This window comes from Rattus norvegicus, chromosome 16 (assembly GCF_036323735.1).
Source record: "Rattus norvegicus strain BN/NHsdMcwi chromosome 16, GRCr8, whole genome shotgun sequence".
In the NCBI taxonomy this organism is placed as follows: domain Eukaryota; kingdom Metazoa; phylum Chordata; class Mammalia; order Rodentia; family Muridae; genus Rattus; species Rattus norvegicus.
Genome location: NC_086034.1, coordinates 45,247,414 through 45,274,576, shown reverse-complemented (window position 1 = coordinate 45,274,576; position 27,163 = coordinate 45,247,414). Strand labels below are relative to the sequence as shown.

General features: G+C 38.0%; 1 protein-coding gene and 1 non-coding gene across 7 annotated transcripts in view; both read left to right on the top strand.

Annotated features, from left to right (window-relative positions):
• Positions 1–1,071: 1,071 nt before the first annotated feature.
• On the top strand, positions 1,072–1,133 carry LOC120097669 (U7 small nuclear RNA). Its single transcript, XR_005495216.1, has one exon. It is a non-coding gene; the product is annotated as a U7 small nuclear RNA (small nuclear RNA).
• A 23,906-nt stretch (positions 1,134–25,039) lies between these two features.
• Aga (aspartylglucosaminidase) overlaps positions 25,040–27,163 on the top strand; it is a 58,323-nt gene continuing 56,199 nt past the window's right edge. For 2 of the 6 annotated variants that reach the window (XR_010058288.1, XM_063275263.1), the window contains exon 1: positions 25,040–25,287. Coding sequence is in view for 3 of the 6 variants with exons in the window: in XM_063275263.1 (XP_063131333.1) it covers positions 25,161–25,287 (127 nt within the window). In the remaining 3 variants the exon portion in view is untranslated. Of the gene's footprint in view, positions 25,288–26,958; positions 27,016–27,163 lie in introns of all 6 variants that reach the window. The other 4 variants (XM_006253111.5, XM_039094423.2, NM_001031641.1 and 1 more) reach the window with 4 other exon arrangements.

Here is a 27,163-nt window from a genome sequence, read left to right as displayed (position 1 = left end):
TAAAAACAAGCAGATTGATCAATGGAATAAAATTGAAGAGACAGAACTTAACCCACACACCTATGGACACTTGATTTTTGACAAAGAAGCCAAGACTATACAGTGGAAGACAGAAAGCAATTTCAACAGATGTTTCTGGTCTAACCCGATGTCTGCCTATAGAAGAATGCATATATATCATCTTGCACAAAACTTAAATCCAACTAGATCAAAGACACCAGACACTGAATCTGATAGAAGTGTAAGTGGGGAATAACCTTCAACTCATTGGAACAAGAGACAACTTCTGAACAGAACACCGACAGCTCAGACACAAAAATCAACAATAAATGAGACCTCATGAAACTGAGGAGCTTCTATAAGGTGAAGGATTCCTTCAAAAGGAAAAAAGACCTAGAGATTGGGAAAAGATCTTATCCAACCCTACAACTGAGCATACTCCAATATCGAAAATGTATAAAGAACTCAAGAAAGTAGACACCAACAAGCAAAATAACCCAATTTATAAAATGGAATTCTGCATGTTGACAAGTTCTCACTAGGTGACTTTACTTTACCAGATCCTGTTGCAAAAACAGCATTTGCCAACCACTGTGCTCATGTTTGCTTGTGGTCCCATCCCTTGGGATATAGATGCAGGAGGATCAGGAATTCAAAGTCATCCTTGACTATATGACAAAATAGAGACCAGCCTTAACTATACCTTTTTAAAGACCCTACCTTTTTAAAAAAATTTTTTTTGCTAAAATATATGTCCCCTGTAAGAAAAACAAAAACAAAAACAAAAAACAAGGTAATTGCTGTCCTTGTCTAAGAATCAAAGGTCCTAAAATGGTGACTCATGTGATAATCAAAAGTAAACCTGGGGTACATGACTAAATTCATATGCAATATGTAAATAAAAGACTGGGCTTTGGGCAGCTAGGAGAGCTGCTTAGAGAGCTAACATACCTCTTTTAGAATTTTTTTCTAGCACTATTTCTGTCTTTGGTCAGAAAACCAAAAAACTACATGGAGAGCTAACATACAGGCTTTCTTACTTCAGTCATAAAATCAAAAAGCTATCTATAGAGCTATTACAGCTCTATTAGAATTGTTCTCACAGGTTTTCTGACTTTGGTTGGAAAACTCATGAACTATCTACAGAGCTGTCTAGAAAGGTGTCTCGAACAGAAGACAGAGCTGCTAGATCGCACCCATCACTGACTTCGATTAGTTTCTTTCACTTCTTCTAAACATCCCTTCCTCAGTACCATCTTTCAAGCCTAAGCTGGTAATTCACACACACACACACAATTATATATTGCCTTTATTTATAGAAACTCTAACATTGATACATATTATATAAGTAATGTTATATGTTTTATATTGTTATATTCTATAAGCTGCATATTATATATTATATATCATGTCATATTTTATAACACGTTATATTTAAGTATTATATATGTTATATGTTATGTACTACATATTAGATATTATATATCATATATCCTATCATATTATATTATGTATTTATTAAAAATGTGTTATATGTCATATATTATACATTATATGTTATACATTATGCATTATATAATGTTATATATGTTGTTATATGTTACACGCCAGATATCAAACATAATACATACCTTGTGTCACATTATCTTTTATACATTATACATTATGTACTGTGTATTATGTTACATATTATGTAACATGTTTTATGTTACATGTTATGTGTTACATGTTGCGTGTTACATGTTATATATTATGTTAAGTTTTATACATTATGTATTTTATTATGTATTATGTGTTATGTATTATTACTATGTATTATATACTATATATTTTGTATTTTATATTATATATTTATATTTTATATTGTGTGTTATTTACTATATATTATAATTTATTTAATACATATATTTAGAACAGAATAACTCTATGGGTTAATTAGGGAAAATATACTTGAAAATGAAATATTTAGTCAGAGATGGAAATGTATAGAGCAATACTTCATAAAAAGATATGACAGATAAATAATTTGTGCTTAGAAATGAGATCCATATGTTAAATGAAAAACAAGACAAAAAAATCAGCAGAAGGCTGATTGAATGAAACTGAAAATAAAACAGAAGTAGAAAAACTTCTCAACAATCCTAGTGACACATGATAGACTTTGGGTGAGTTTTAAATTTTTATATGCCCAGTTAAGACAATAACATTTCCCAAAAAAAATCTCACTATGAACTCAAGATTGGCAATCCAGAAACCTTTTCTCCACCAAGAATTTTCATTTAAATATAATAAAAGGCCATGAGACTTTCTCTATTTTCATTTCCTTTTATTACGGTAAAGTAACAAGGTCTAATACACTTCACAAAATAAAGTTATAGTCACAATAGGGGATGGCAATCTATGATAAGAATCAAAAGTGGAAACAAACGTATTTATAATGGTCTACTGTAACCAGTAGGAAAGAGATTGTGAGGCTATGGGCAAGCAGGACTGTGAGAAGTGTCTATACTTAGGGGATTTACTAATCTATCAGGACTTGCTGGTAAAATAAATATTGGTTAGAGGAGAAAAAACTAAGGATGACTTGAAGACTTTCTCTGTGATCATTTTGGTGGAATATGCTGCCACTTTGAGTTGAGGTTCAATTTTTTCCTTCAATTTGAAACTAACATAGTTTTGAAATGGCAACCAAAACTCAAATGGTTGTTAACTCATTATGTCTCTTCAAATTCCTTTCTACACACAAGGAAACATAGCTAATAGTAATTTTTCTGATTCAAGATGTTAGGAAATTTAGAAAAGATAATCCCTCTCAGAGATCATTCTATGACAGAATTTTGCGTGCTCCTGGGAGGGTAGGGATTTTCCTTTGGCTGGTTGGTTGGTTGGTTAGTTGGTTGGTTGGTTGGTTTTAGGGTCTGTGTGTGTGTGTGTGTGTGTGTGTGTGTGTGTGTGTGTGTGTGTGTTTGTCATACACCAGATATTGCTGCAGGTAATGACAGAAATATTTCTAAATCCTTGTATTAGGATTTCTGTAGCACAAAAAATTTGAGAGATAGATCATATGCTAAAATTGTTACTTTATGTGATTTCTGCCTATGGTAAAATATTGTTAGACCTTCATCATTAAATATTATCACTTCCACTTTATTTTACTTTCTTGGCCAGGAGGTTTTCTTTAATTTTTGAGTCAGAGTAACAACAAAATGGGCAGTGAAGCACTTCAATAAAGAATCATTACTAACGCCTTTTCTATCTGTCTCTCTCTCTGTGTGTGTTTCTCTCTCTCTCTCTCTCTCTCTCTCTCTCTCTCTCTCTCTCTCTCTCTCTCTCTCTGCATGTGTGTGTCTGTGTGCCAGAATATACATAAGTGTGCACATGGAGGTACATCAGGCTTTCTGCTCATTTCTCTACCTTATTCCCTTGAGACCAAGTCCCTCACTGAATCAAATCTAATTTGACTGTGTGGCTAACAAGTGAGATCCCATGATCCACCTGTCTCTGCCCTCCTAATGGAGATGATAGGCACACACAGATATGCATGGCTTTTATGTGGATGTTGAGAATTCAAATCCGGCATCTCATGCTTGCACAGCAAGCACTTTCACCAGCTAAACCGTCTTCTCAGTCACACACACAGTTTCTATTGTTTGTGAATCTCCTTTCAACTATATAGATCCATGATATGAACAAATGTTCCTTAATCTGTCATGGTTTGATAAAGAGCAAGGAACTGGCAGTGTCCACACTACGGGAAAGAGTGCTAAATTCTATCGAAAACATATGCAATTATGTTCTCAAATTGCAATCAATCAATCAATAGGATGATTCAAAAATAAGCAGTGGAATAGTATGTTATAAGGCAAGGGAATAGGGAGAATGGCAGCCACATGCAATCATATGGACAAGTCTAGCATATTTACAACGGAATGCAAACTGTGGTTATATTTATATGAAGTGCAAGCACAGGCAAATTAGTCTGAACTGATAAAGTTTCGAGCTCTTTGGCAAGGAGTAGAAACTGACCAAGGAAAGCTGTTGGAAGTTCTGCAGACTCCCATAAAAGGAGTGAATACCTGAGTGAGTTTTATATATACCAATTCCAAAAAGGACGCAGTTGAATGAGTATACCTATATGTACACGAATGGTTTCTATTGCATATAGCTATGCATCCAGATCCAAGGTAAATACAACTTGACAAATCAAAGATAGCAATCATGTTCATTTCTGAGTACTCAAGTTAGTATATCTAAGACATACTCTATCAGCTGATGTAGTCTAGTGTCATTTCTTTCAGGAAAAAAAATATTTAAGGGTCATTAACTAGCTATAATATGACAATCCATTACAGTAAAAGTTTGCTTCCTTGGAAATATTGAAAATGAATATCAGTAGAATAGTAATAAAAATGCCTGAGAACATGGGCCCAAACAAATAGCTTCCTATACCCTTCTCAGCATGTCATACACAAGAAGCTGAGACAGGGTTTCAGAACTTGCCCCTTGAGTTCTCAGTACCAACAGAACTGAGAGAGGCCGGACAGAGACAACTGTGGTAAAAATTCTGCTGACTTGTGTTTCAAATACCAACAGACATAACAAACTGCATAAGCCAAGCTAACCACCACCTTTGCTTTCTCACTGGCCTTTATGGGTCATCTGAGTTTTTGGTCGTCATTCTGAGCAATGGGAAAAGCCAGGCAAATTTATTACTTCCTGTACACACATAATTTGAGGGTAATAGAAAATCTGACTTTCTGATTTTTTTTTAAATTTCATAGAAAGACAATGAAATGCCTGCACAGTTTTTCCTGTTTGGTTTGGTTTTGGCAACTGCTCTAATTGAAAGTGTAAAACCAATCAATGACACCTCTGGTTAAAATTTATGCCAGAGGACTATCCCAAATGAGTGATTTTTGAGGAATAATATGCAGCCTTCGATTTAGTTTATCACAGCTGGATTTGAAGTTAAAGCCCCTGGTTGGTATTTAACCACCCAGAACCAAGCACCAGATGGCTTATCTTCACCTCAACCCAACAGCTGTGTCCTGATATGCACAGCTGGTCTTCACATTCAAATGACAATATTTAAATGATAACATTATGTAATACAGAAAAATGTGTTTGGGTAGCACTGGTCTTGAACAGTTTCTCTCAATAGTGAATGCATAGCCTCCACAGTAATTCACATGCCTTTTATTTGTGTTGCTGGGTCTTGGCTGGAGATAAGAGTTTACAGCCACATGGAAAAATTCCAGTGCCATTCATATTGTACTACTTTGTTGGTAATGATTCTCCTGGGTACTCACCACGTGAGCATCTTCCTTCACATAAAAACCAGCACAACAGTTTCCGTTCTAAGGCATCAGACTCTTAAAATTCTGTGATAATTAATAGATAATGCCTCGTGCCAGAATGGAGGAAATAAAATGTGCTTGGTAGAAAGCAGCTGCTGTAGAAATACCCTTCCAGTGTTGTGATGTTACTGTTCATTTCGAAGCTAAATTGTTGTTGATGTCATCAGATCAACAAACATAACTAATACTAAAATTCAGCACTTGAAAAACCTTCATGAAGTGTAACTCTCCAAGAAAATATATTTGAATATATTTCAGACACATGAAAATTTGACACATTTCAAATTTAAGATGGATGACTATATGTACAAGGTCTTAATGAAATATGGAGTGGCAAGTCTCCTATTTTGCAATTTGACAGAGGCTCCTGATGCAGCTGCTCAAACTTTGATGAATGTGTGCACTCCCCTCCTGAAACAATGAAAGCTTATCCCGCTATGTATTCAAAGTAGGTATATATGTGAAGGGAAAATTGTATTTTATAGTAAGACCTTCCCATAAATGATAGAGTATCTCACTGCTACTCTTAATAACTAGCAGGTACAAGTTAGTAGATGTGGTAAAAAAAAAGAAAAAAGAAAAAGAGAAAGAAAACTCAGTTCCTTTACATGTGAAATGGCAACCTTAAATGTGACTGTATGTGGAATGCTTTCTGTAAACATCTTTGAGACAGAAGAAGGCACTGTGAGCATCATTGATGTTTTCCCCCCTGCCATGGGAATTCAAAAGAATACTCAACATCTTCGTCAGTGTCTTGAATATATGAACTTATGAATCAGGGTTTGACATGCAGAAGTCTGATTATCTTTTCACAATTAATAACTTAAAATGACTAAGGCAAGGTCTATCCTTCCCTTTGAAATTCAAATGGACTTCCACGTCCAATTCTAGAATTTGATAAATGTAACGATTTAGGAAAGTCAAAACAGAAACAAAGAAGTCATACCACCTGAGCAGCTAAAGCTTCAAAAGATACATAAATATAGGTAAGTCTGTCGTACCTAGTGTAGTATTTCCAAATTGTTTGTCAATGAAGCCACTCATAGTCAAGAAGTAGAAAACCCAACATGAAAGTGAAGAGAACAGGAGATAGAAACTGGTCAGGTGGAGCAAGAAACCCCAAGGCAGCAGTTCCAGAAATGTCCTGACCAAAGCCAGAAATGTCAGGAGACAGTTTCTGGTTCCTGCTTTCTTGTTATATCCTGCTTGGAAGCCCTTTGTGAATACATGGCTGAAACAAAGAAGAAAAACTGAGACACCTGTAATGAGCATAGTAAAAACTGTCTTCTAGACATGTTAAAAATAGCTCAGTCAGGATCCCCATTACATCCAGGCTGCACCTGATAACCAGAAACCAGTAACATCATTCACCTCACTCAGGATAATCTAACATGGTTCTACAATACCATGATTGCCACTGGACCGTATATAAGTAGAGACTAAAAGCAATATGTTTTTCTGCACATCTGGAGAGATGCTTCCTTAGTCTCCTCTAGGATCTTCACCCTCGAATCAGAGACTTCTGTTAGATATTGGACCTCACCTTCAGCTAAGATATGCCATAGAGGTGAGCAGCCTTGGGGAGATACGCTTATAACTGAAGTTAGAAATTTAAAGTGTGAACACTGTGCAATGATCTTCAGCATAACAAAATATAGATTTTTGTTGGACTAGCTATGTGTATCTATATACTAATTCATGAGACAGGAGTTGAAGCCTTTTTGTATGAAAAATTGTGCTGGTATACAGGCCATGTCTTTAAAAAATATGACTGGCTATGCTATGGTATAATCTGAGTTCCGTAGAACACCATGCAAGCACAGTGTCCCCAAGTGTCTGCAGAGGTTCTCCTCAGATGGTAGGGCTTCAGTATCATAAGACACAAGGGTTAGTCTGTGCCCAGAGACGATCTTGTGCCACTGTTCTCTATAGCCAAATCCCACTGGGAGAGAGCTGTCCTCCCAGGACTGCTGACACTTACTTGTACAGGTAAGAGCAAAACTTCTGCTCTGAGGGACCCACCTGGAGCCCTCCGGACAAAGGACCTGAGAAGCAGTCTGTGATAGAATACTGCCTGTTTCTCTCTGCACCCAGAGCTGACCCTGTGCCACATCTCTCTGTACCCAAATACTGCCAGGACAGAGCTGATCTCCCAGGAGTGCTGACAAACAGGCTTAAAGGAGTGTCAAGCCACTGTCAGAAACAAGACCAGCTAATGCCAGTGATAACCAGATGTCAAGAGACAAGTACAAGAACCTAAGCAACAGAAACCAGGCCATTTGGCATAATCAGAACCCAGTTATCCCACCACAGCAGGTCCTGGATACCCCAACAGACTGGAAAAAGCAAGACTCAGAAGTAAAATCACATCAAATGACAATGATAGAGAACTTTAAGAAGGACATAAATAACTCCCTTAAAGAAATACAAAGAAATACAGGACAGTAGAAGTAAACAGGTAGAAGCCCTTAAAGAGGAAACACAAAAATCCCTTAAAGAATTACAGGAAAACACAACCAAACAGGTGAAGGAATTGAACAAAACCATCCAGGATCTAAAAATGGAAATAGAAACAATAAAGAATCACAAAGGAGAGATAGAAAACCTAGGAAAGCGAACAGGTGACGCAAACATCACCAACAGACTACAAGACATAGAAGAGAAAATCTCAGGGGCAGAAGATACCATAAAAAAAATGACAAAAACAGTCAAAGAAAATGGAAAACAGGAAAGTCTCCTAACCAAAACATCAAGGAAATCCAGGACACAATGAGAAGATCAAACCTAAAAATAATAGACATAGAAGATAGCGAAGGTTCACAATTATAGGGCCAGTAAATATCTTCAACAAAATTATAGAAGAAAACTTCCCTAACCTAAAGAAAGAGATGCCCATAAATATAAAAGAAGCCTACAGTACTCCAAATAGATTGAACCAGAAAAGAAATTCCTCAACATAATAGTAAAAACACCAAATGCACATAACAAAGAAAGAATATTAAAAGCAGTAAGAGAAAAAGATCAAGTAACAGATAAAGGCAGACCAACCAGGATTACGCCAGTCTTCTCAACAGAGACTATGAAAGTCAGAAGACCCTGGACAGATGTCATACAGACCCTAAGAGAACACAAATGCCAGCACAGGCTACTATATCCAGCCAAATTCTCATCTAACATAGATGGAGAAACCAATATATTCCATAACAAAACCAAATTCACACAATATCTTTCTACAAATCCAGTCCTACAAAGGAGAATAGATGGATAACTCCACACGAGGAGGGAAATTATACCCTAGAAAAAGCAAGAAGGTAATTTCTTTCGACTAATCCAAAAGAAGATAGCCACACAAACATAATTTTACTTCTAACAACAAAAATAATAGGAAACAACAGTCACTGGTCCCTAAAATCTCTCAACATCAATGGACGCAAGTCCTCAATAAAAAGACATAGACTAACGGACTGGATATGTAAAGAGGACCCAGCATTTTGCTGCATACAGGAAACACACTTCAGTGACAAAGACAGACACTATCTCAGAGTAAAAGGCTGGAAAACAATTTTCCGAACAAATGGTCCTAAGAAACAGGCTAGAGTAGCTATTCTAATATTGAATAAAATCAACTTGTAACCATAAGTTATCAAAAAAGATAAGGAAGGACATGTCATACTCATCAAAAGAAAAATCCACCAAGATGAACTCTGAATCATGAATATCTATGTTCCAAATGCAAGAGCCATATTCATAGAAGAAACTTTTCTAAAGCTCAAAGCACACATTAAACCTCACACAATAACAGTGGGAAACTTCAGCACCTCACAATCATCAATAGACAGATCATGGAAACAGAAACTAAACAGAGACACAGTGAAACTTACAGAAGTTATGAACAAAATGGAGTTAACAGATATTTATAGAACATTTTATCCTAAAACAAAAGAATATGAGCTCAGAATACCCAAGATACAATTCACAGTCCATTTTAAGTTCAAGAAGAAGGAAGACCAAAGCTTGGATGCTTCAGCCCTTCTTAGAAGGGCAAACAAAAATATTCACAGGAAGAAATATGGAAGCAAAGTGTGGAGCAGAGACTGAAGGAAAGGCCATCCAGCGATTGCCCCACCTGGGGATCCATCCCATATGACACTATTGTGGATGCCAGGAAGTGCATACTGGCAGGAGGCTGATACAGCTGTCTACTGAGAGGTTCTGACAGTTATGACAAATACGGAGGTGAATCCTCACAGTCAACCATTGAACTGAAATTGGATTCCTCAATGAAGGAATTAGAGAAAGGACTGAAGGAACTGAAGTGGTTTGCAATCCCATAAGAAGAAGAACAATATCAACCAACCAGACACCCCAGACCTCCCAAGGGCTAAACCACCAACCAGAGTACACATGGAGTAACCCATGGCTCCAGCAGCATATGCAGCAGAGGGTGGGCCTTGTTGGGTATCAGTGGGAGGAGAGGACCTTGGTCCTGTCAAGTCTTCATGCCCCAGTTCTGGGGAATCCCAGGGTTGGGTAGGCTGGAGGGAGTTGGGGGGGAGCACCCTAATATAAGCAGGAGGAGGGAGAATGGGATAGTTGGTTCTCAAGGGGAAACATGGAACGGGGATTACATTTGAAAAAATATATATATATATAATCTGATGTAAGAAAAAGAAAAACAAAGCCCACCCCAGTGACTCCCACCAACAGTGAAGGCCATACCTTCTAATCCTTCTCAAGTAATGACACTTCCTCATGACCAAGCATTCAAATATTTTAGCCTACAGGGGCCATTTTTATTCAAAACACCACACAGCCCATGTGTGATGGTTTCCTTTCTCTAGAACTCAGTGAATTTCAATTCATTAAACCTAAGTGTGCGTGTATCAAAAGAAAATGATTCCTGTGGTGATTTGAATGTGCTTGGCCTATGGGAAGTGCTATCATTAGGAAATGTGGCCTTGCTGGAATGAGTGTGACATTGATGGGGTAGGTGTGACCTTGGTGGAGGAAGTCCATTGAAGTCTGACTAGGCTTTGAAGTCCTATGCTCAACCTCCACCCATTGTGGAAGTCAGTTTTTCCTGGTTGCTTTCAGATCAAGATGTAGAACTCTCAGCTACTTCTCCAGAACCACGTCTGCCTGCAGGCTGCCATGCTTCCTGCTATGATGATAATGAGTTGAATCTGTGAACCTGTAAGCCACCCCCAATTAAATGGTGTCATTCATATATATATATATATATATATATATATGTATATGTATATGTATATGTATATGTATATGTATATGTATGTGTATGTGTATGTGTATATGTATATGTATATGTATATGTATATGTATATGTATATGTATATGTATATGTATATGTATATGTATATGTATATGTATATGTATATGATGCAAAGGGTTGTGTCAGCAGGTCAGTCAAGATCAATGGAAACCTGCAATGTTGTATTCCCCAATGCTGCATTTTCCAGCCAGTCAATTAATAAGTGGAAATGAATCGTTTACTTTCCATATCAGGTGGTTATTTCATACATCCATTTTATCCTAGTAGGATAGGTTGGGAAATTCATCTACACATAATGTAGTCATGTTTGACTTATTCAATTGCAGGTAATCCAAATAGTGGGTAATACAAATAGTGAATTTGGGCATTTAAAATCCATAAGGTCATGGGATCACATTCTAAGAGAGAAATGGTGATCTCTGGACAGGAATACAGTTGTGCAAACTGGTGGGATTGAATGGGTTTATTGTGGCTGATATTGGTGTCTCCCCAGTCAAATAATCTGGCTCCTTGTACTCATCCCAATCTAGATAATAATGTACTTTTTTGTGATCCCAGTAGTTTTAATGTACTGGTAGCCAAACATATTATTTATCAACCATGTGTAGGGTGAGAACAATGCTGAGAGGAACTTTTTGTTCTTTACTATTTCAAATCCATACCTGGAGTCTTCTATGCCTAGGATCTTAAATCTTATTCTCTCTTTTTTTCTTCATTGTAAGGCAGAAGGATGACTGAGGACATACCTCTCTCTAGTAGAAGGTGTAGACTGCTGGTGCTGCTGTGATATTTCTCCAAATCTTGTTAAATGGCATTTCAGTAGGTTTGTTTTCTTAAAATTTGTCTTTTCACTTTCTCTTGGTCTTTGGTGACTGTGGTACTCAAAATTGGTGCAAAATGGGCATTGGCCTTTCTCCAATCATCACAATAACTGCACCAAAACCTGAATTACCAATACCTTCACAATGAGCATATTGAGATCAAAGGCATTCCTGGTGGGTGTGAGGTTTAGGATAAAGTGTTCATGACTCCAGTACTTTGGAAGAATCTATCCAAAGTGTGGTAGAGTAAGTCACCAATATACGTTACTCTTGGTTTATTTGTTATTGTAGCTGTTGGTATGATGGTTACTTTATTCATCACTCCTGCTTCTGTAGATACAGTTTTTGATAAAGTTGATGACTGATATCTCCAATTGTGACAAGCTGGTAGCTGTAGGTATTGGCAATGGGGACCCAAACAATTGTATCAAAGAACCTGAGCTTGACTCATTGGGTAATGCTAAACATAGATAATTCGACAGAAGGACTCCAGGGAACAGTCCTGGGGGCCTTGGTCCAGCAGATCAGTGTCATGGTGTTGTTCTGTCTTGTGTTCTCTATTATGTTCTTGTTAAAGTTTCTATGAAGCATGGGGTATAATTTGTTATGGCCATGCTATGTGCTAGTTTCTTCTCTGCACAGAAGTATAATGCCCAGTTAACATCAATGCTGAATAAATTAATCCTAAGATTATAACTATCATCAGGAAAGTCCAAATCTAATATATTGGGTTAGGTCCTAGGCACATTATGGTATAGATCATCTAATTTTCTAAGGTTCTTATTGCTCTTCTTGTCTGTGGTACAGATTGTATTGCCTGTTCTGGATGCCATGACTTCTGTCTCCCTTCAGGTTTGAGTATTTCTGTCCCTGTAAACATATTTATAGGGAATTATTCTTCATGGTCTGGAAATTATTTATAGGGAAATTATTCTTTATGGTGATTGTTCTAAGACTGATTTACTACTTCTAAAGGAGGAACTTTATTCAATCTTGGTCTCATTTTTTTATTCATTGCATACAAGTTCAATAGCCTTTTTCAAAAGGTTATCTTTGAATTATAATAACTTGGTTATGAGTAGTCAACGCCATCTTTCTATATTGTCAGCTATAATTGATTATATGGAAGGAAGTCCCATTGTATGTCTAGAGTCTGGGAACCTATGGACTTTAGATCCTGTAAAGTGTATTCCTTGATCTTACTCAATTATTACTGGACAGCCATATCTGGTTGTCTAACAAAAGAGTGTGTATATTATTGCCAACTGGTCTATGACCTTCTTTAGCTAATCCAAGTCCCGTGCTTACATGTACAATACAAGGGTGCAGGCGTATAGGCCCTGGTGAGTATTCAAGAATCCAATGAAATCTCTATGTAGTTTTTAATTAAATTGTTTAGGAGACCATGTTACAAGTGCTATTCAATGTCTAAATCTAGTTTTAACTGCAGGACAAAAGTCGCAGTCTCTAAAGGCCTGTTTACAGGCCTGCCAAGATATCTTAAAGTTCTTTTATCAAATCTTTGGAACAAAGCGTATGCCTCTATGTGTCCTAATGTTTTATGTAATCATAGGATCTTTTCCTTACTAATTTTGCTAACATTCTCAGGTTTCTTAATCTTCCAGTCTGGGATCTTTTTAATAATTATTCTCATGGGGTTGTTCTGATTAAATTTGGTTCTCTGTTTCTCTCATGTTTTTTAGTACAAAGGCTAAACTTTCAAGTTTACCAACTCAGTAATCTATCATCCTTGCTGATTTATTTCTAATTTGTTCCCTAGCAAGTTTTAACATTCTAATCTTAAGTGACCATAATGCTACTTTGTCCACTATTTCATTATTTTTCCATGTCATTTGTCTTGCCTGTATGAGCATCTTCGTGGGTTAGATAAATTTCGATGTCTTGCTACATCTTGCCATTTCTATCCATAACACCCTTGATCAAATATCTTTGGTATTAGTGGTTTTTCACTTTGATAACCAGATAGCTATACCACTGTACAAGCACCACGAATCAAAGATATAGATTTTCCTTTTCCTTTTGCCTTCCTTAGCTGTTTGTGTTGTAGTCAGTAGGTGCTTCTATTACTTCACAGGATTGTGCTGATTTGGTGGTTCCTTCTTCAGTGATAGGCATTTCCTCACCCTCTCTATAGGCTACAGCTTCCCATTTAGTTTTGGTTCCATCAGTGGTTAATGAGCCATTAATAAAACATGCATTAGCCAAATGCTGTGACCATTCCATTAGTCCTCACAGTCCCACAAGTGCCTCTTTTGGGGAAATGGTGAGCAGTTTAGGGATGACGATTATAAGCAGCTTAGTTATTTCTCCCTTGCAGCACAGACCCCTTTGCTATCAATCCTTGTCATAAAGGAATTCAGATATGGAAAGAGATTTTAACTCAGTAACATGGCTGCTCTGGCAAAGGATCACATCCAAATATGCGATCTGGCTGACATAAAGGCACACCACACATCTTTAATCCCTCTGGCTGGAATGCACACCTTTGATCCCTCTGGCTGGAATGCAGGCATGCTTTTAGTACACACCTTTATTCCCAAACAATTCAGTTCAGTAGACTTTAGTTCAGAGCAAATCAGTTCATGGAGTTCAGAGGCAGTCTTTCCAATCAGAGCAATTCAAGTAGAAGCTAAAAGAAGCCAATTTGAATCAGTTTGGAGAGGAGATTAGCCAGAATAGCAGAGCTGAACTAGCCAGCCAGAGTTCAGAAAGAGCTAGAAAGAATGAGTTTGTTCAGCAGCAAGTCTCAGAGGTGAAACATTCTAGGCCTAAGTTAAAAGACAAAGGTTGGAAGCTGAAGCTTTCAAAGTCCAGGCTTGCACAATATTAGATTGTATGGAGGCTAGAAGCTTCTAGACTTAGGCCTAGGGATAGTTAGATAGAAATGATCTGGGTTCAGCCCAAGCCACGTTTATACACAGCTTGGGTACAGCTCTCATCTCATCATTTCATCTGAGGAAATAAAAGTGACATGTTCATTTTCATAGATAGGTACCATTTCTACTGTAACACCTTTCCTTCTATGACTAAGCCTGTGAAGGACATTGACTTTGAGTAGATTCAATACATCATTGAAATGGGTGCCCATCTGACCATAGGGTGTTTGGCAATGACTGAGTGTAGGGTTCTACATACCTCATAAACTGTTCAGATTTGTTTCCCAAAGACAGTGTATTTATTCTCTGCCTGTGTAAAGTTCTTGGAATAGAAGCCGAGAGACAAATGTTGGTTGGTAGACTCTTGCACTTTATGAAGTCTCCAGTTGCTATATTCATCTTTAAATATGATATCTAGAATTAAGTTATCACCTGGTTCAATACTGGTCAGGATTGCATGCACAGAGATGGCTGTACAGGCTGTTATAAAAGCTTCCCCTTTTCCTGTTCCCATTGGAAATCAGCTGCCTGTCTAAGAAATATTGCATAGAGGTTTGTAAATATGGTATGTGATTCCTCCAGAATGTAAACATACTAATTAGATGTTGCATCTGAGTTTTGTCCCTGGGTTGGGGGATATTCAAAATCTTGAGCAATATACCATGTGGGGCCATGGGTTTTTCAGATATCCATAATACACGTAGAAATTTTTTGATGTTTCTGACCCTTTCATATTGTCTTTATTAATGAATGGTTCAGCCATCATGTACCAGAATATCAACCACTGTCTCCATATAATTTTGAACAATAGCCTTATCTTATCTTGCAATCAAAATATCATCTACATAGCTTAAAAGGAGGCAATGTGATTTAATTTAGGTAGCTTTTCCAGTGAGCATCTTGGTGTCACATAGGCAATAATCGGGCCATTCGTAGAGCCTTGAAGCAAGCTTTTAAATCTGTATTGTTTATTATTCCAGGTAAAAGTAGTAATGTCTCTGAATTCCACATGGAGTGCTATGATAACCTAATTAACATGTCTGATAAGTCTATGTTGTCAAAACTTTTAGGTTGTAATTACTAATCTTTAAGAATATATCTTCTATATCGGGTAAATTTCTTGGCATATGTGGAGAAAACTGATAAATGTTCCTACGATCTAATGTGAGTATCCATTGACAATTTGGCTTTTATACTGGCCAAATAGGACTACTGAGGTTGAAGGATTGTTTGTTTTCAATAACTTCTTCCTTTAATAATTACTTATGTGTCCATAATGGTTTCCTTACCTCCCTTGATAGGGTATTGCTTGGCCAATGATCACTTAAATCTTAAGGAGTTCTAAAGGAAGAATTTGTACTTAGGTAATATTAGAGCCTAAAGGTTTAAATGTTTTAATGCAATGTCATTAGGGAAATAATTTGGGTATGATATCCATCTCAAGTACATAATTAGGTGCTAGTGTAAGTATTGTGGAAATATTTAAAGATGAATTATTGACTAATAATTCTATATTTTCTATTCTTACTCTAAATGATTTTCCATCTACTCCTTCAATACTTACATAATTTTCTGTATTTGTTAGGGTGGAAAGAGGTTTCAAATTGTCACCTCACCCCCACGTATATAAGCTAATTTATCCATGGAAGCATTCTCCTGGTCTTTGTGAGGATCTACATGAAGTGGTCTGGAATCCTTCTTTCATTTTAGAGTTGTTGGTTCTGTGCATTCTTTGATCAGTCTAGGAATATGTTTCTGAATCTTCCTCCTTTGACATGTCTTTTGGTATCTGATCTCATCTTCCAAATGGTCTTGTATCCTTGATTTTCAGGATTGAAAAAACATACAAAAACAAAAACAAAAATAAACAGAGGGCTCTGTCTGGTCTTGCCCTGCCTTTACCTAAAAAATGGTCACCTTTTAGGTGAGTTTATCCATGGTGCTAGTTTGTTTCTATATATTAGACTGGAAGGATAGTATCTTATCTGTCTCCAGTTTTCTAGTCTGCTTGAAGAAGTTAATAGCTTCTCTAACAGTTTGGCAGTTTTCCGGATTGATATCAATGTCATTCTCAAAGGTGGAAGGGTGCCCTTACTTAGAATTTTCCTAATGCCGGGTAGCAGTGTCAACAACTGTAGTGTTGGGCTGTTATGGTAAATAAAGTAAAGTATAGCCAACTTTCTAGACAGTTCAATTTTTCCTTTCATATACTTCCATTGTCCCTCTGCCTCCACTGAGTCAGATCAAGTGTGGGGGAAGCTGCCTCCACAAGCTGTTACGCAGTCCAAAAAGTGTGGGTTTGCCCTCTGGCTGTATCTAAAATGGTCCCAGCTTTTCAAATAAGTGGTGATGTTCTAGAATCCCTTTGACATTTTTTCATAAGCAGTTAGATCCTCATCCCTTCCCTGTGCAAAATCTTGTCTTATTTGCTGCAGTTCAGTCCTTGTAAATGGTCTGGATTCTTCTGTGGTCACATGAGTATGGCTGGAGTAACCTTAACCTAATGGGCAGTCTTAGTTTTCAAGGCATTTGAGCAACCCCTTATCAGCTGCCTCTAAGTTCTCTCTGAATGACTTGTTTCTCTCCACCTTCTTGCCAAGTTGCTGGCCAACTGTTTACCTTCCCTTCTATTGGAGTCAGTGTCTTTAACTATTTTGCATAAGAACTCGGAGACCTCTGAGGGGTCTGCCCTCTATTAGTAAGGGCTCAACTACCACTGGAGTGGACAGTGAAATATTGACCTTAGGTTTCTTGACCCTAAGTAACTGGTACTAAGCGACATGTTCTGTACCATCTGCAATGGGATGCTTCTCTTCCTTTGCATTCATTTTCTTAATTCCTTTTATTAGTCTCTGCATTTTGTCAGTTTCTTTGCCAAAAAATAGAAGAATATGACATCACTTTTTTGAGGTGTCATTTTAGGTGGCTGATGGAGAAGGTCTGATTTACAAGCATTTCAAATGTAAGGTCTGCCCTTCTTTCTTTCTTTCTTTTTTTTTTTTTTTTATTAACTTGAGTATTTCTTATATACATTTCGAGTGTTATTCCCTTTCCCGGTTTCCGGGCAAACATCCCCCTCCCCCCTCCCCTTCCTTATGGGTGTTCCCCTCCCAACCCTCCCCCCATTGCCGCCCTCCCCCCATAGACTAGTTCACTGGGGGTTCAGTCTTAGCAGGACCCAGGGCTTCCCCTTCCACTGGTGCTCTTACTAGGATATTCATTGCTACCTATGGGGTCAGAGTCCAGGGTCAGTCCATGTATAGTCTTTAGGTAGTGGCTTAGTCCCTGGAAGCTCTGGTTGCTTGGCATTGTTGTACTTTTGGGGTCTCGAGCCCCTTCAAGCTCTTCCAGTTCTTTCTCTGATTCCTTCAATAGGGGACCTATTCTCAGTTCAGTGGTTTGCTGCTGGCATTCGCCTCTATATTTGCTGTATTCTGGCTGTGTCTCTCAGGAGCGATCTACATCCGGCTCCTGTCGGTCTGCACTTCTTTGCTTCATCCATCTTGTCTAATTGGCTGGCTGTATATGTATGGGCCACATGTGGGGCAGGCTCTGAATGGGTGTTCCTTCAGTCTCTGTTTTAATCTTTGCCTCTCCCTTCCCTGCCAAGGGTATTCTTTTTCCTCATTTAAAGGAGTGAAGCATTCACATTTTGATCATCCGTCTTGAGTTTCGTTTGTTCTAGGGATCTAGGGTAATTCAAGCATTTGGGCTAATAGCCACTTATCAATGAGTGCATACCATGAATGTCTTTCTGTGATTGGGTTAGCTCACTCAGGATGATATTTTCCAGTTCCAACCATTTGCCTACGAATTTCATAAACTCGTTGTTTTTGATAGCTGAGTAATATTCCATTGTGTAGATGTACCACATTTTCTGTATCCATTCCTCTGTTGAAGGGCATCTGGGTTCTTTCCATTTTCTGGCTATTATAAATAAGGCTGCGATGAACATAGTGGGGCACGTGTCTCTTTTATATGTTGAGGCATCTTTTGGGTATATGCCCAAGAGAGGTATAGCTGGATCCTCAGGCAGTTCAATGTCCAATTTTCTGAGGAACCTCCAGACTGATTTCCAGAATGGTTTTACCAGTCTGCAATCCCACCAACAATGGAGGAGTGTTCCTCTTTCTCCACATCCTCGCCAGCATCTGCTGTCACCTGAGTTTTTGAACTTAGCCAATCGCACTGGTGTGAGGTGAAATCTCAGGGTTGTTTTGATTTGCATTTCCCTTATGACTAAAGATGTTGAACATTTCTTTAGGTGTTTCTCAGCCATTCGGCATTCCTCAGCTGTGAATTCTTTGTTTAGCTCTGAACCCCATTTTTTAATAGGGTTATTTGTTTCCCTGCGGTCTAACTTCTTGAGTTCTTTGTATATTTTGGATATAAGGCCTCTATCTGTTGTAGGATTGGTAAAGATCTTTTCCCAATCTGTTGGTTGCCGTTTTGTCCTAACCACAGTGTCCTTTGCCTTACAGAAGCTTTGCAGTTTTATGAGATCCCATTTGTCGATTCTTGATCTTAGAGCATAAGCCATTGGTGTTTTGTTCAGGAAATTTTTTCCAGTGCCCATGTGTTCCAGATGCTTGGCTATCCAATCCCTCACAGTACTCAGAGCAAACTGCTCCTGCTACCCAGTCTTAAAACAGAAGTTGGAACAAAAACAAAACAAAACAAAAAACAGAAGTTGGTCCCTTCGTGGGAGTTAGTTTCTGCTACAGAGATTCCTCCTCAAGGTTCTGGTTCCTTCCTTCCTGGGATCATATCTATCCTTCTGGTCTGAAGACAGAAGTCCATGCTTTTGTGGAGAGAAGTCCTGCAGTTGGGCATTCACCCTTCTCCCTGGGGCAAGTTCTATGTGTTCTGTTCACTACTGTATCTATAACATAAATAACTAAAATTATGTACCTAATGTCTACTTTGAAAATAAGGAAGTAGAGCTGGGTGAAAGAGAAATAAAGGACAGGAAGTCAGGCGAGAAAAAAGGAAGGGTTGGGGAGAAGCAAAGAGGGAGACACAGAGAAATAGAAACAGGAGGAGAGAGGCTGAGGGAAAGAAGAAAAAGAGGTGTGGATAAAAAAGGAAAGGCAATATTTCTCAGAGTTTCAGAAGGTAGGACTACTTAGATGGTAAAATCATTGTTCACATTTGTGGTCTGAGCCTGCTTTGGGACCTAGGAAGCCATAAAGACAGTCAGTCGTGTATGAAAAGAACCGCCACCATATATTAGTGTCTCCTTATTCCCCCAACTCTCTTGTCTATACTTGGCCATTAACAGCAACACAAATATATTTCACATCAAACAAGGAGATTCCCTCTGCAGCTTTCAGCTTTTATGTTATAATTTAGATGTTTTAAAATGATACTGCAGAGAGAAGAGGTTGAAGTACATGCTTGATTAGCATTCCTCACTAGCAGCCTACTTGCTTTCAGTGATTTTTCATTCATGCTCCACTGTTTATTTTGTTACTTCCTGCCCTGTTTTCTTATGAGACTTTCCATAATAAATCTTCTAAAATCCCTCACCAATTTCTAGTTACCAATTCCATTCAAAAGCCTACCGCAATGACGGCAGGTGATTTTCACTGCTCAGAGAGAAGATCAAGACTATCGGGATATTAATTCCTTCATTTACTTTTAATCTCTTCTTCTCAAAAATAACCATCTTATCTCCAAGGGAGAACTGCCATTTTCCTTTCAATCGCCCACTGAGCACCACAGTCATAACTCTGAAGTTGAAGGAGGTTTTCTTTGATTCTTAGGATCTAAATACGATTGATTCATAGTCCAAATTTACACTCAGATGAAGTCCAAGTCATTTTAAAAGTTTCTAGAAACTTCAGTGCATAGATTCTCATAGTTGCCTATGTATTTAAGCTTCTCTTTCTATGTGTGTGCTCCTACAGTATCTACACTGACTCAAAAGGAAGATGAAAGTCCTATAAATTCCTAATTTTTTTTTAAAAAGGGAAAGGAAAAGCATGTATTGTAGAGTTGGAGGCTTTTTTGTTGTTTTATTTTTCTGAAAAGGTCAAATGATATCTCTCTGACCAGTGACAATAAAATAATATTCTGGAAATTCTTGAACTGAGTTGCCAAAAATAGAGAAGTGTGACCGTAAGCCATTGTCTGGCTGGAATGTGGTTGTGGGCCTGGATCATCAGTTTACACTTGTTTATAAGACCAGAAAACAATAAATAAGTTCTGATATGTCAGAGCAGCTTTCCACACCTATTACTTAAGGGGTATCAGGGCAGAGAGCAGGTAAAACCTATTGTTCGAGGCCACCTTCAAGACTACTTGCATTTGCTAATGAAACATTAAAGCAGACTGAAGATTCCAAAAATGCAGAAATTGAAAATGGCAAGTAGTATTTTTTGAAAAGAAATATAGTGATTCACATGTAAAATAATCTTGCATTTAAATCACTGTATGAGTCACTGGCTAAGAACAAATTATCTGCATAATTTGCATGTAAGATCTATGCATTCATAGCTAAGATTATTTTCTCACTTAAATTGTGATCAGCCAATGAATCCAATTTAGTAAATAAGGATGCACTGCAAGATATGGCTACCTTGGAGGTTTACACTTATTGTTGAATTTCTCTTTTTTTAAAAAAATCACATGTGACATTAACATTTCAGAGTGATTTTTAATGTGGTATGAAGCTGAAAGAAAATCTGTTGTGTTGTCTAGGCCTCTGCTAGAGTAATGCGTCACCTTTTGAAAATATCATAACATTAGAAACAACTGCTGTGAATTAAACAGGATCTACTATGAAAAATGACTTATTATATCCTTGTCATAGCAACTTTATCATACAAATGGTCTATGTTTAAAATTACAAATTGAAAATATGTTGTGCACAACGTAGTTTGATGGGAAAGTAATTATTTAAAGACTAACATAATATTGCACTGTCTCAGTCTTTATAGATCATTAAGATGACTTTAAAGGTTAAAAAGTCAAAAGGAAGTGCCTAATTTGAATATGCTACTGATTTGACAAATCAGGGTTGGGGACACATAACCCAGAAATATTAACTCAGAAAGGAAGGAAACTCCAGAGAATAATAAGATGACATTTCTGGATAATGACTCTAATTACATCCAGAATGTACAATCAGGTGTCATTAGGTATTCCTGAATTATCAAAAAGAATAGATTTAAATTAGAAACACAGTCACCACTATGCTTTGACACCAGCAAAAACCATTACTTACAGCTTCTGAAACTGACAAGAGCAAATGCCAATCAAATAAATAGCCTGTGTTTAGATAACCCAGGTAATAGTTCAGTGGGGAGGTTTTGGAAAAGAAATTATTATTTCAATGCCAAGTCACGCTTACAGCTTTGAACAAGTAGCAAAACATGGGCATGTTTCTAAAATGGATTTCCCAGCATCGGCTCAAAAGCCGGAGGGGATGGCTTAGTGTTTTAAGCTTCAGATTTGAAATACCTGGACTCCCTGCAAACTACAATGTTAAATCCTCTGTAGAATCACAGCTTCAAATGCTATCAGGAAAGACTCAACTCTCCATCCTTTAGAGACTGATAAATTGAAAGCCATGAAGTTCAGGAAGAAAGGAGAGGAGATTGCAGCTTCCCACAATTACTACCCTCAACCTTGAACACACACACGTACACACATTCACACACACACACACACACACACACACACACACACACACACACACACACGGACAGAGCAAGAGCGAGGAGAGAGAGAAAGAGACAGAGACAGACTAACAGAGACAAAGGGAGAGAGAAAGATGGCAATATTGACAGCAGCTTTAAGATTGCAATAGAGTTTTTTATTCTTGGAAAGACATTAACATGCTTCTTTTCTGAATCCAGAAATCTCCCAACTGTGGTGTTCACCAGCCTCATGAACATCAATAATAACTTTCAGACAACTCAAGGTGAACAGAAGCTATTTTCAACTCACATTTAGTGTAGACACATTCTGTGTAATTATTTTAAAATTCATTCTGGGTAACGAAGAAGCTCACGGGTATGTCTGTATTCTATACAGACACTAATCAATAGATGTTTGGTAAAGCTAATTAAGACAAAAGCATATTAATTATTATATGAATGTTCTTTTAACTCTTACCTCATTCATTAAAGCAAGAAAGAATATTATCTCCATTTCATAGATGAGAAAAGTGTGTCTCTGGGAGATTAAATAATCTAGCTAGAGCTGCCATGTAGTTATCCAAAGTTACTCATGCCTTGAGGCCTAAGATATTGCTAGAAGAATGTTTTCCTTAGTAACACGGGCAATTTTACCAAAAAGAACTAAGTGCTGCATTCTAAGCTTGTGTAAAAATAATCATATAGTTTTTATATCATTTGAAATCAATAGCACTGTATATCTGTTACATATAATTAATTATTGAAATGAAAAATGAGATAGATACTAAGAAAATGGCAAGCCATTTTTACAAGTCTACATTTATTGTTAACAAAGGTCCACTTTAATTTAGAAGTACATCAAAATCAAGCAAAAGGGTCCAGTTACATTGAGAAGCAAAGAAAAATCAGGCGTATTCACCAAATAATAGCTAAAAAGAAGTAATAGTCATACAAAGGGAATCCAACTATCCAAAGTAATTTAATGTCTTTAGGATGTAGCTGCAGCAATTTTTCTAAGAGTACACAAAGTGAGATCACTGGGTACCACAGTGGCTGACTACACAAAGGCCACCAAAGATGGTGTATGTTTTGAGTACAAATGCCCATAGAAAGTAGGCACATTGAGACTTTCAAATATTCCTATTACAATATATTTTAGCTTTTTATTCTCTTTTGCACATGTGGTGTGTGTGTGTGTGTGTGTGTGTGTGTGTGTGTGTGTGTGTGACGCATGAGAGAGAGGGAGAGAGGGAGGGGAGGGGAGGCCAAAGACACATACAGAGACAAAGACACAAAGAGAGACAGAGAATATTGGCTAATTTACAATCCCTAATGGATACAATTTACAAGCAAGGTTTTAAGATTTAGAAAAACTTGACATTTAAATCCCATTTTCCTCAAGCTTAGAGATTTGTAAGGCCTATTTATATTTGGGGATGAGACAGGGATGTTAATATTGCAAAATCCAAGACAGCAGCACCCAGTCTTCTTGAAGTAAACATTGATCATGTGTTGTTTTTAATATCCTTGTTTGAGCTGTCCTTAGGAAAATACATAATTGCTACAGACTAAAAGCTGTATCAGTTTTGTTGAAGTTTCATGATTCTCAGCAAGGAAATGAAAATTAGATCCCAAGAGGGAGGGTTTCCCCCTTACCTTGTTCCCTTAAATTTGCCTGCCTTGCTATCCTCCTCTGTACCAGTCTAGGTTCTTTCAACTGAAGAAATTATATCACCCAAAACTGAGCTGCAGGAACGGCGACCAGTTTTCCATGTAGTATATTTTATAATTCTTAAAGGCATGTCTCGGTTCTTTGAACTTATAAATAACAACTCAGGTGCTATGGAAAATTAATTCTGAAGACAATAAGTGTTTTCCTTGCTTTCTTATTCCGTTTCATCCATCTTTCCCATCTCACCTAACACGAGCTTTGTGCTCATTAGTACAGCACAAATAGTTTGGTCCTCCTCCAAAACCCCATAGAAGGATCATGTGTCATTTCTTTTTAATTACACCTAACTTTTTAATGGCACTTCCCTACCTGGGGATAATTCTAGGATATCTTATGCTGTTTAAATTGCAGATTCAGTTTCCATGCAATAAGAACTTTGAAGAGTTTCTAAGCCTCACAACTCCCACCTAGTTCATATTTTACTAGTCTAGATAGATTTATAGATGCTCTTTAAAATTATGTCTTCCTTCTGCTACGTGGACAAGCATCCCAGAGTCCCAATGGGATTACTGGTCCATGCTCACACATCTGCGCAGCAACTGAATTATCAAAACGAGCAGCCGGTACCAAGCATGTAAAGCTCCCATTTCTCCTTTTATTCAAACATTTATTTAGTACTTAATGGTGCCAGGCATAGAGATAAAATAAAATACCTTCAGAAAAGAATGGAATTAGCCTTCTTGGCTGGAGGCAAGGAATCTGCACTTCAGTGGGCAGTGTACAGGGTATGTTTCTGTTTGCCCAGCGTGTCCTTTCCTTCCAGCTCAGGGATTTGTAACTAAAGGACGTCCTACAAAACCCCGTGGTGAAAAAATGACGTAAAGTATGTATTGAAAATGTCTCAAAAGAACTTGGTCCTAAGTAAGAGCTCTTCACCTATACTCCATAGTCATTTTATAATTTTAAGGAAGTCCAGGGTAGATTTTAGATCTGGCTGACTGTCTACCTTTAATTTACAGTTAAGATGGCAAATATATAAAACTCAAATACTATCTTCTCAGTTATTTGAGGTTTCAAGCGTCAAGCAACTAGGGTAGTATAATTTCATATTCATTTCCAGTAAGGTGAATCTCCCTTTAAAAACGGGCTAAACACTAAAAGAAATAATAGTAAATATGTATTTTTCAAAAAGAACTGAAAAGAGCTCGACAGACCAGACCGACAGACCAGAGCATTAAAGAATCACAGTATCAGTTAAAAAAAAAAAAAAAAAAACAATAACAAAAAAATAAAAAACAAATAAAAACTCTCAGAGGCCTACAAAGGGTCTCATCTCGCGAGAGTTGATGAAGTTGAGGACCAGACCACAGGGAATCACGAGTTTTCCGGAGTCTGAGCTGGCCGAGACCTTTCTCGCGCTGGTCTGCTGGGTGCGCGGTCGGGCGGGACTTTTCTCACGCTGCTCGGCGGGCTCTCTGCTATGGCGCGGAAGTGGAATCTCCCTTTTCTTCTCCTGCCGCTCGTTCTGGGTATACCCCTGGTGCGGGGCTCCAACCCTCTACCCCTGGTCGTCAACACTTGGCCTTTTAAGAATGCCACCGAAGCAGGTGCGGAGCGGCAGCCCGGGGTGGGTTGCTGCGCTGTGAGAGCTCCTCTGTGCAGGAAGCTGCACTCAGCCTTTGGCTTTACTAGAGCTGCAAAGGGATCCAGCTGCAGAAGCTGGTCCTCCTTTCAGCCTTCTTCCTGCATCTCTGCCCTTACCTGACCCTCTCCATCCTCCCTACCACTGGTGCATTTAGGATCTGGTCATTTTGTTGCTTCCAGCACCATGTTGACTGATCTAACACTTGGGTCTCTGCTTTACTTCTACAGGGTCACCTGCCTTACTTTTTGTCTTTTGCCATGAACTTTTCTGTTTTCTCCCATACTACGCTTCTTGTGAAAGATTCCTTCCTGTTTCTCCAGTATCTTCTGAATTCCAGTTTAGGAAACAATAATTTCCTATCGATACATATATTTGATTAACGTGTGTCACGCTTTCCTTGTCACATATGCATTAAAATTATCATTAGAGTGTCTTAGGATTGTACCTTATAGCCCCCAACCTCGTCACATTTGAGGCTTCTATCACATTAAATGTTTGTGGACACAGTTGGATCCAGAATCCAGAGCAGGAAAATCTGTATGTTATAGGAGATGCATAGGAGTCAGAGAAAGTGAGAAATCAGAGAAAGAGACCCCAACAAGAACAAAACAAAGAAAGTCCACCATTATGTGGACAGTACAGTTCTGTTATGTTGCCAGTATTGAAGTGGGGAGAGACAGTTTTTTTTATTGGATATCTTGTGTATTTACATTTCAAAAGTTATGCCCTTTCCCGCCCCACCCCATGCCCTTTCCCTCTGCTTGTATGAGGATGCTACCCTTCCCACCCACCTACTCCTACCTCACCACCCTGGCATTCCTGGGAAAACAAGCCTTCATAGGACCAAGGACTTCTCTTCCTATTGATGCTGGAGCCACGGGTCCCTCCATGTGTACTCATTGGTTGGTAGTTTAGTCCCTGGGAGCTCTGGTAGGTCTGGTTGGTTGATGTTTCCCTTCCTATCCTCCTTTGGGGCTTTCTCTAACTCCTCCATTGGGGTCCCCATGCTCAGTCTGATGGTTAGCTGCAAGCATCCCCATCTGTATCAGTAAGGGGGGGGGGGGCACTTCTTAAATCAAACCTTTAAGGAATTACAAGTAAAACAACTATCCTTTCAAGACCTACCCTCTCAATACCCAAAGAACACCACAAAACACGAACAAGAAATGTGGACATCTTAGAGAAATGACTTTTCAAAACTGGGCAACTGCTGGACCACTGTGTGGTCTTAAAATGATTACTTATTTCGTGTCTATTCATTTCTTTTGAAAGTGAGAATTATAATTATAAAATATGTCAAAAGCTGCATGAAGATGAGATTAATTCACCCACATGAAGTCATTTGCTATTGTAATAATCTGCTGAGACTTGCAGTGATACTTGTTCTCAATGAGAGTGTGAATTGTGCATCTTTTAGTAGTCTAATGAGTGACAGACATTTGCCTGTAATTTCATCTCTCAAGTAGCCATGGTAGGAAAACCCAGACTTGTAGACATGCCTAGGCTGTACATGGATTTTCATTTGGGCCCAGGCTAGGTAGCAAGACCCTGTCTCACAAAATGAGAAAAACAGTAATGAAGAAATGTTAGGCTGTAATTGAAAATACTTTAAAGTGCAACTGTCTCCCAATAGTTTCAGTTATCTCTCTTAGAGGCGACATATTTGCCACACAGAGAAAAACAGTTACTGGTAAGTTTTTTTTTTTAATATTCACTTTCCATTAACAATCAATGTCTTTGAATTCTTTATAGTAACTAGTCATATAATTTTGTCTCTCTCATTCTAATTTCCTTGCTGTGCTTTTGTCCCATTTGGTAAAATAACTTGTTAAAACTTC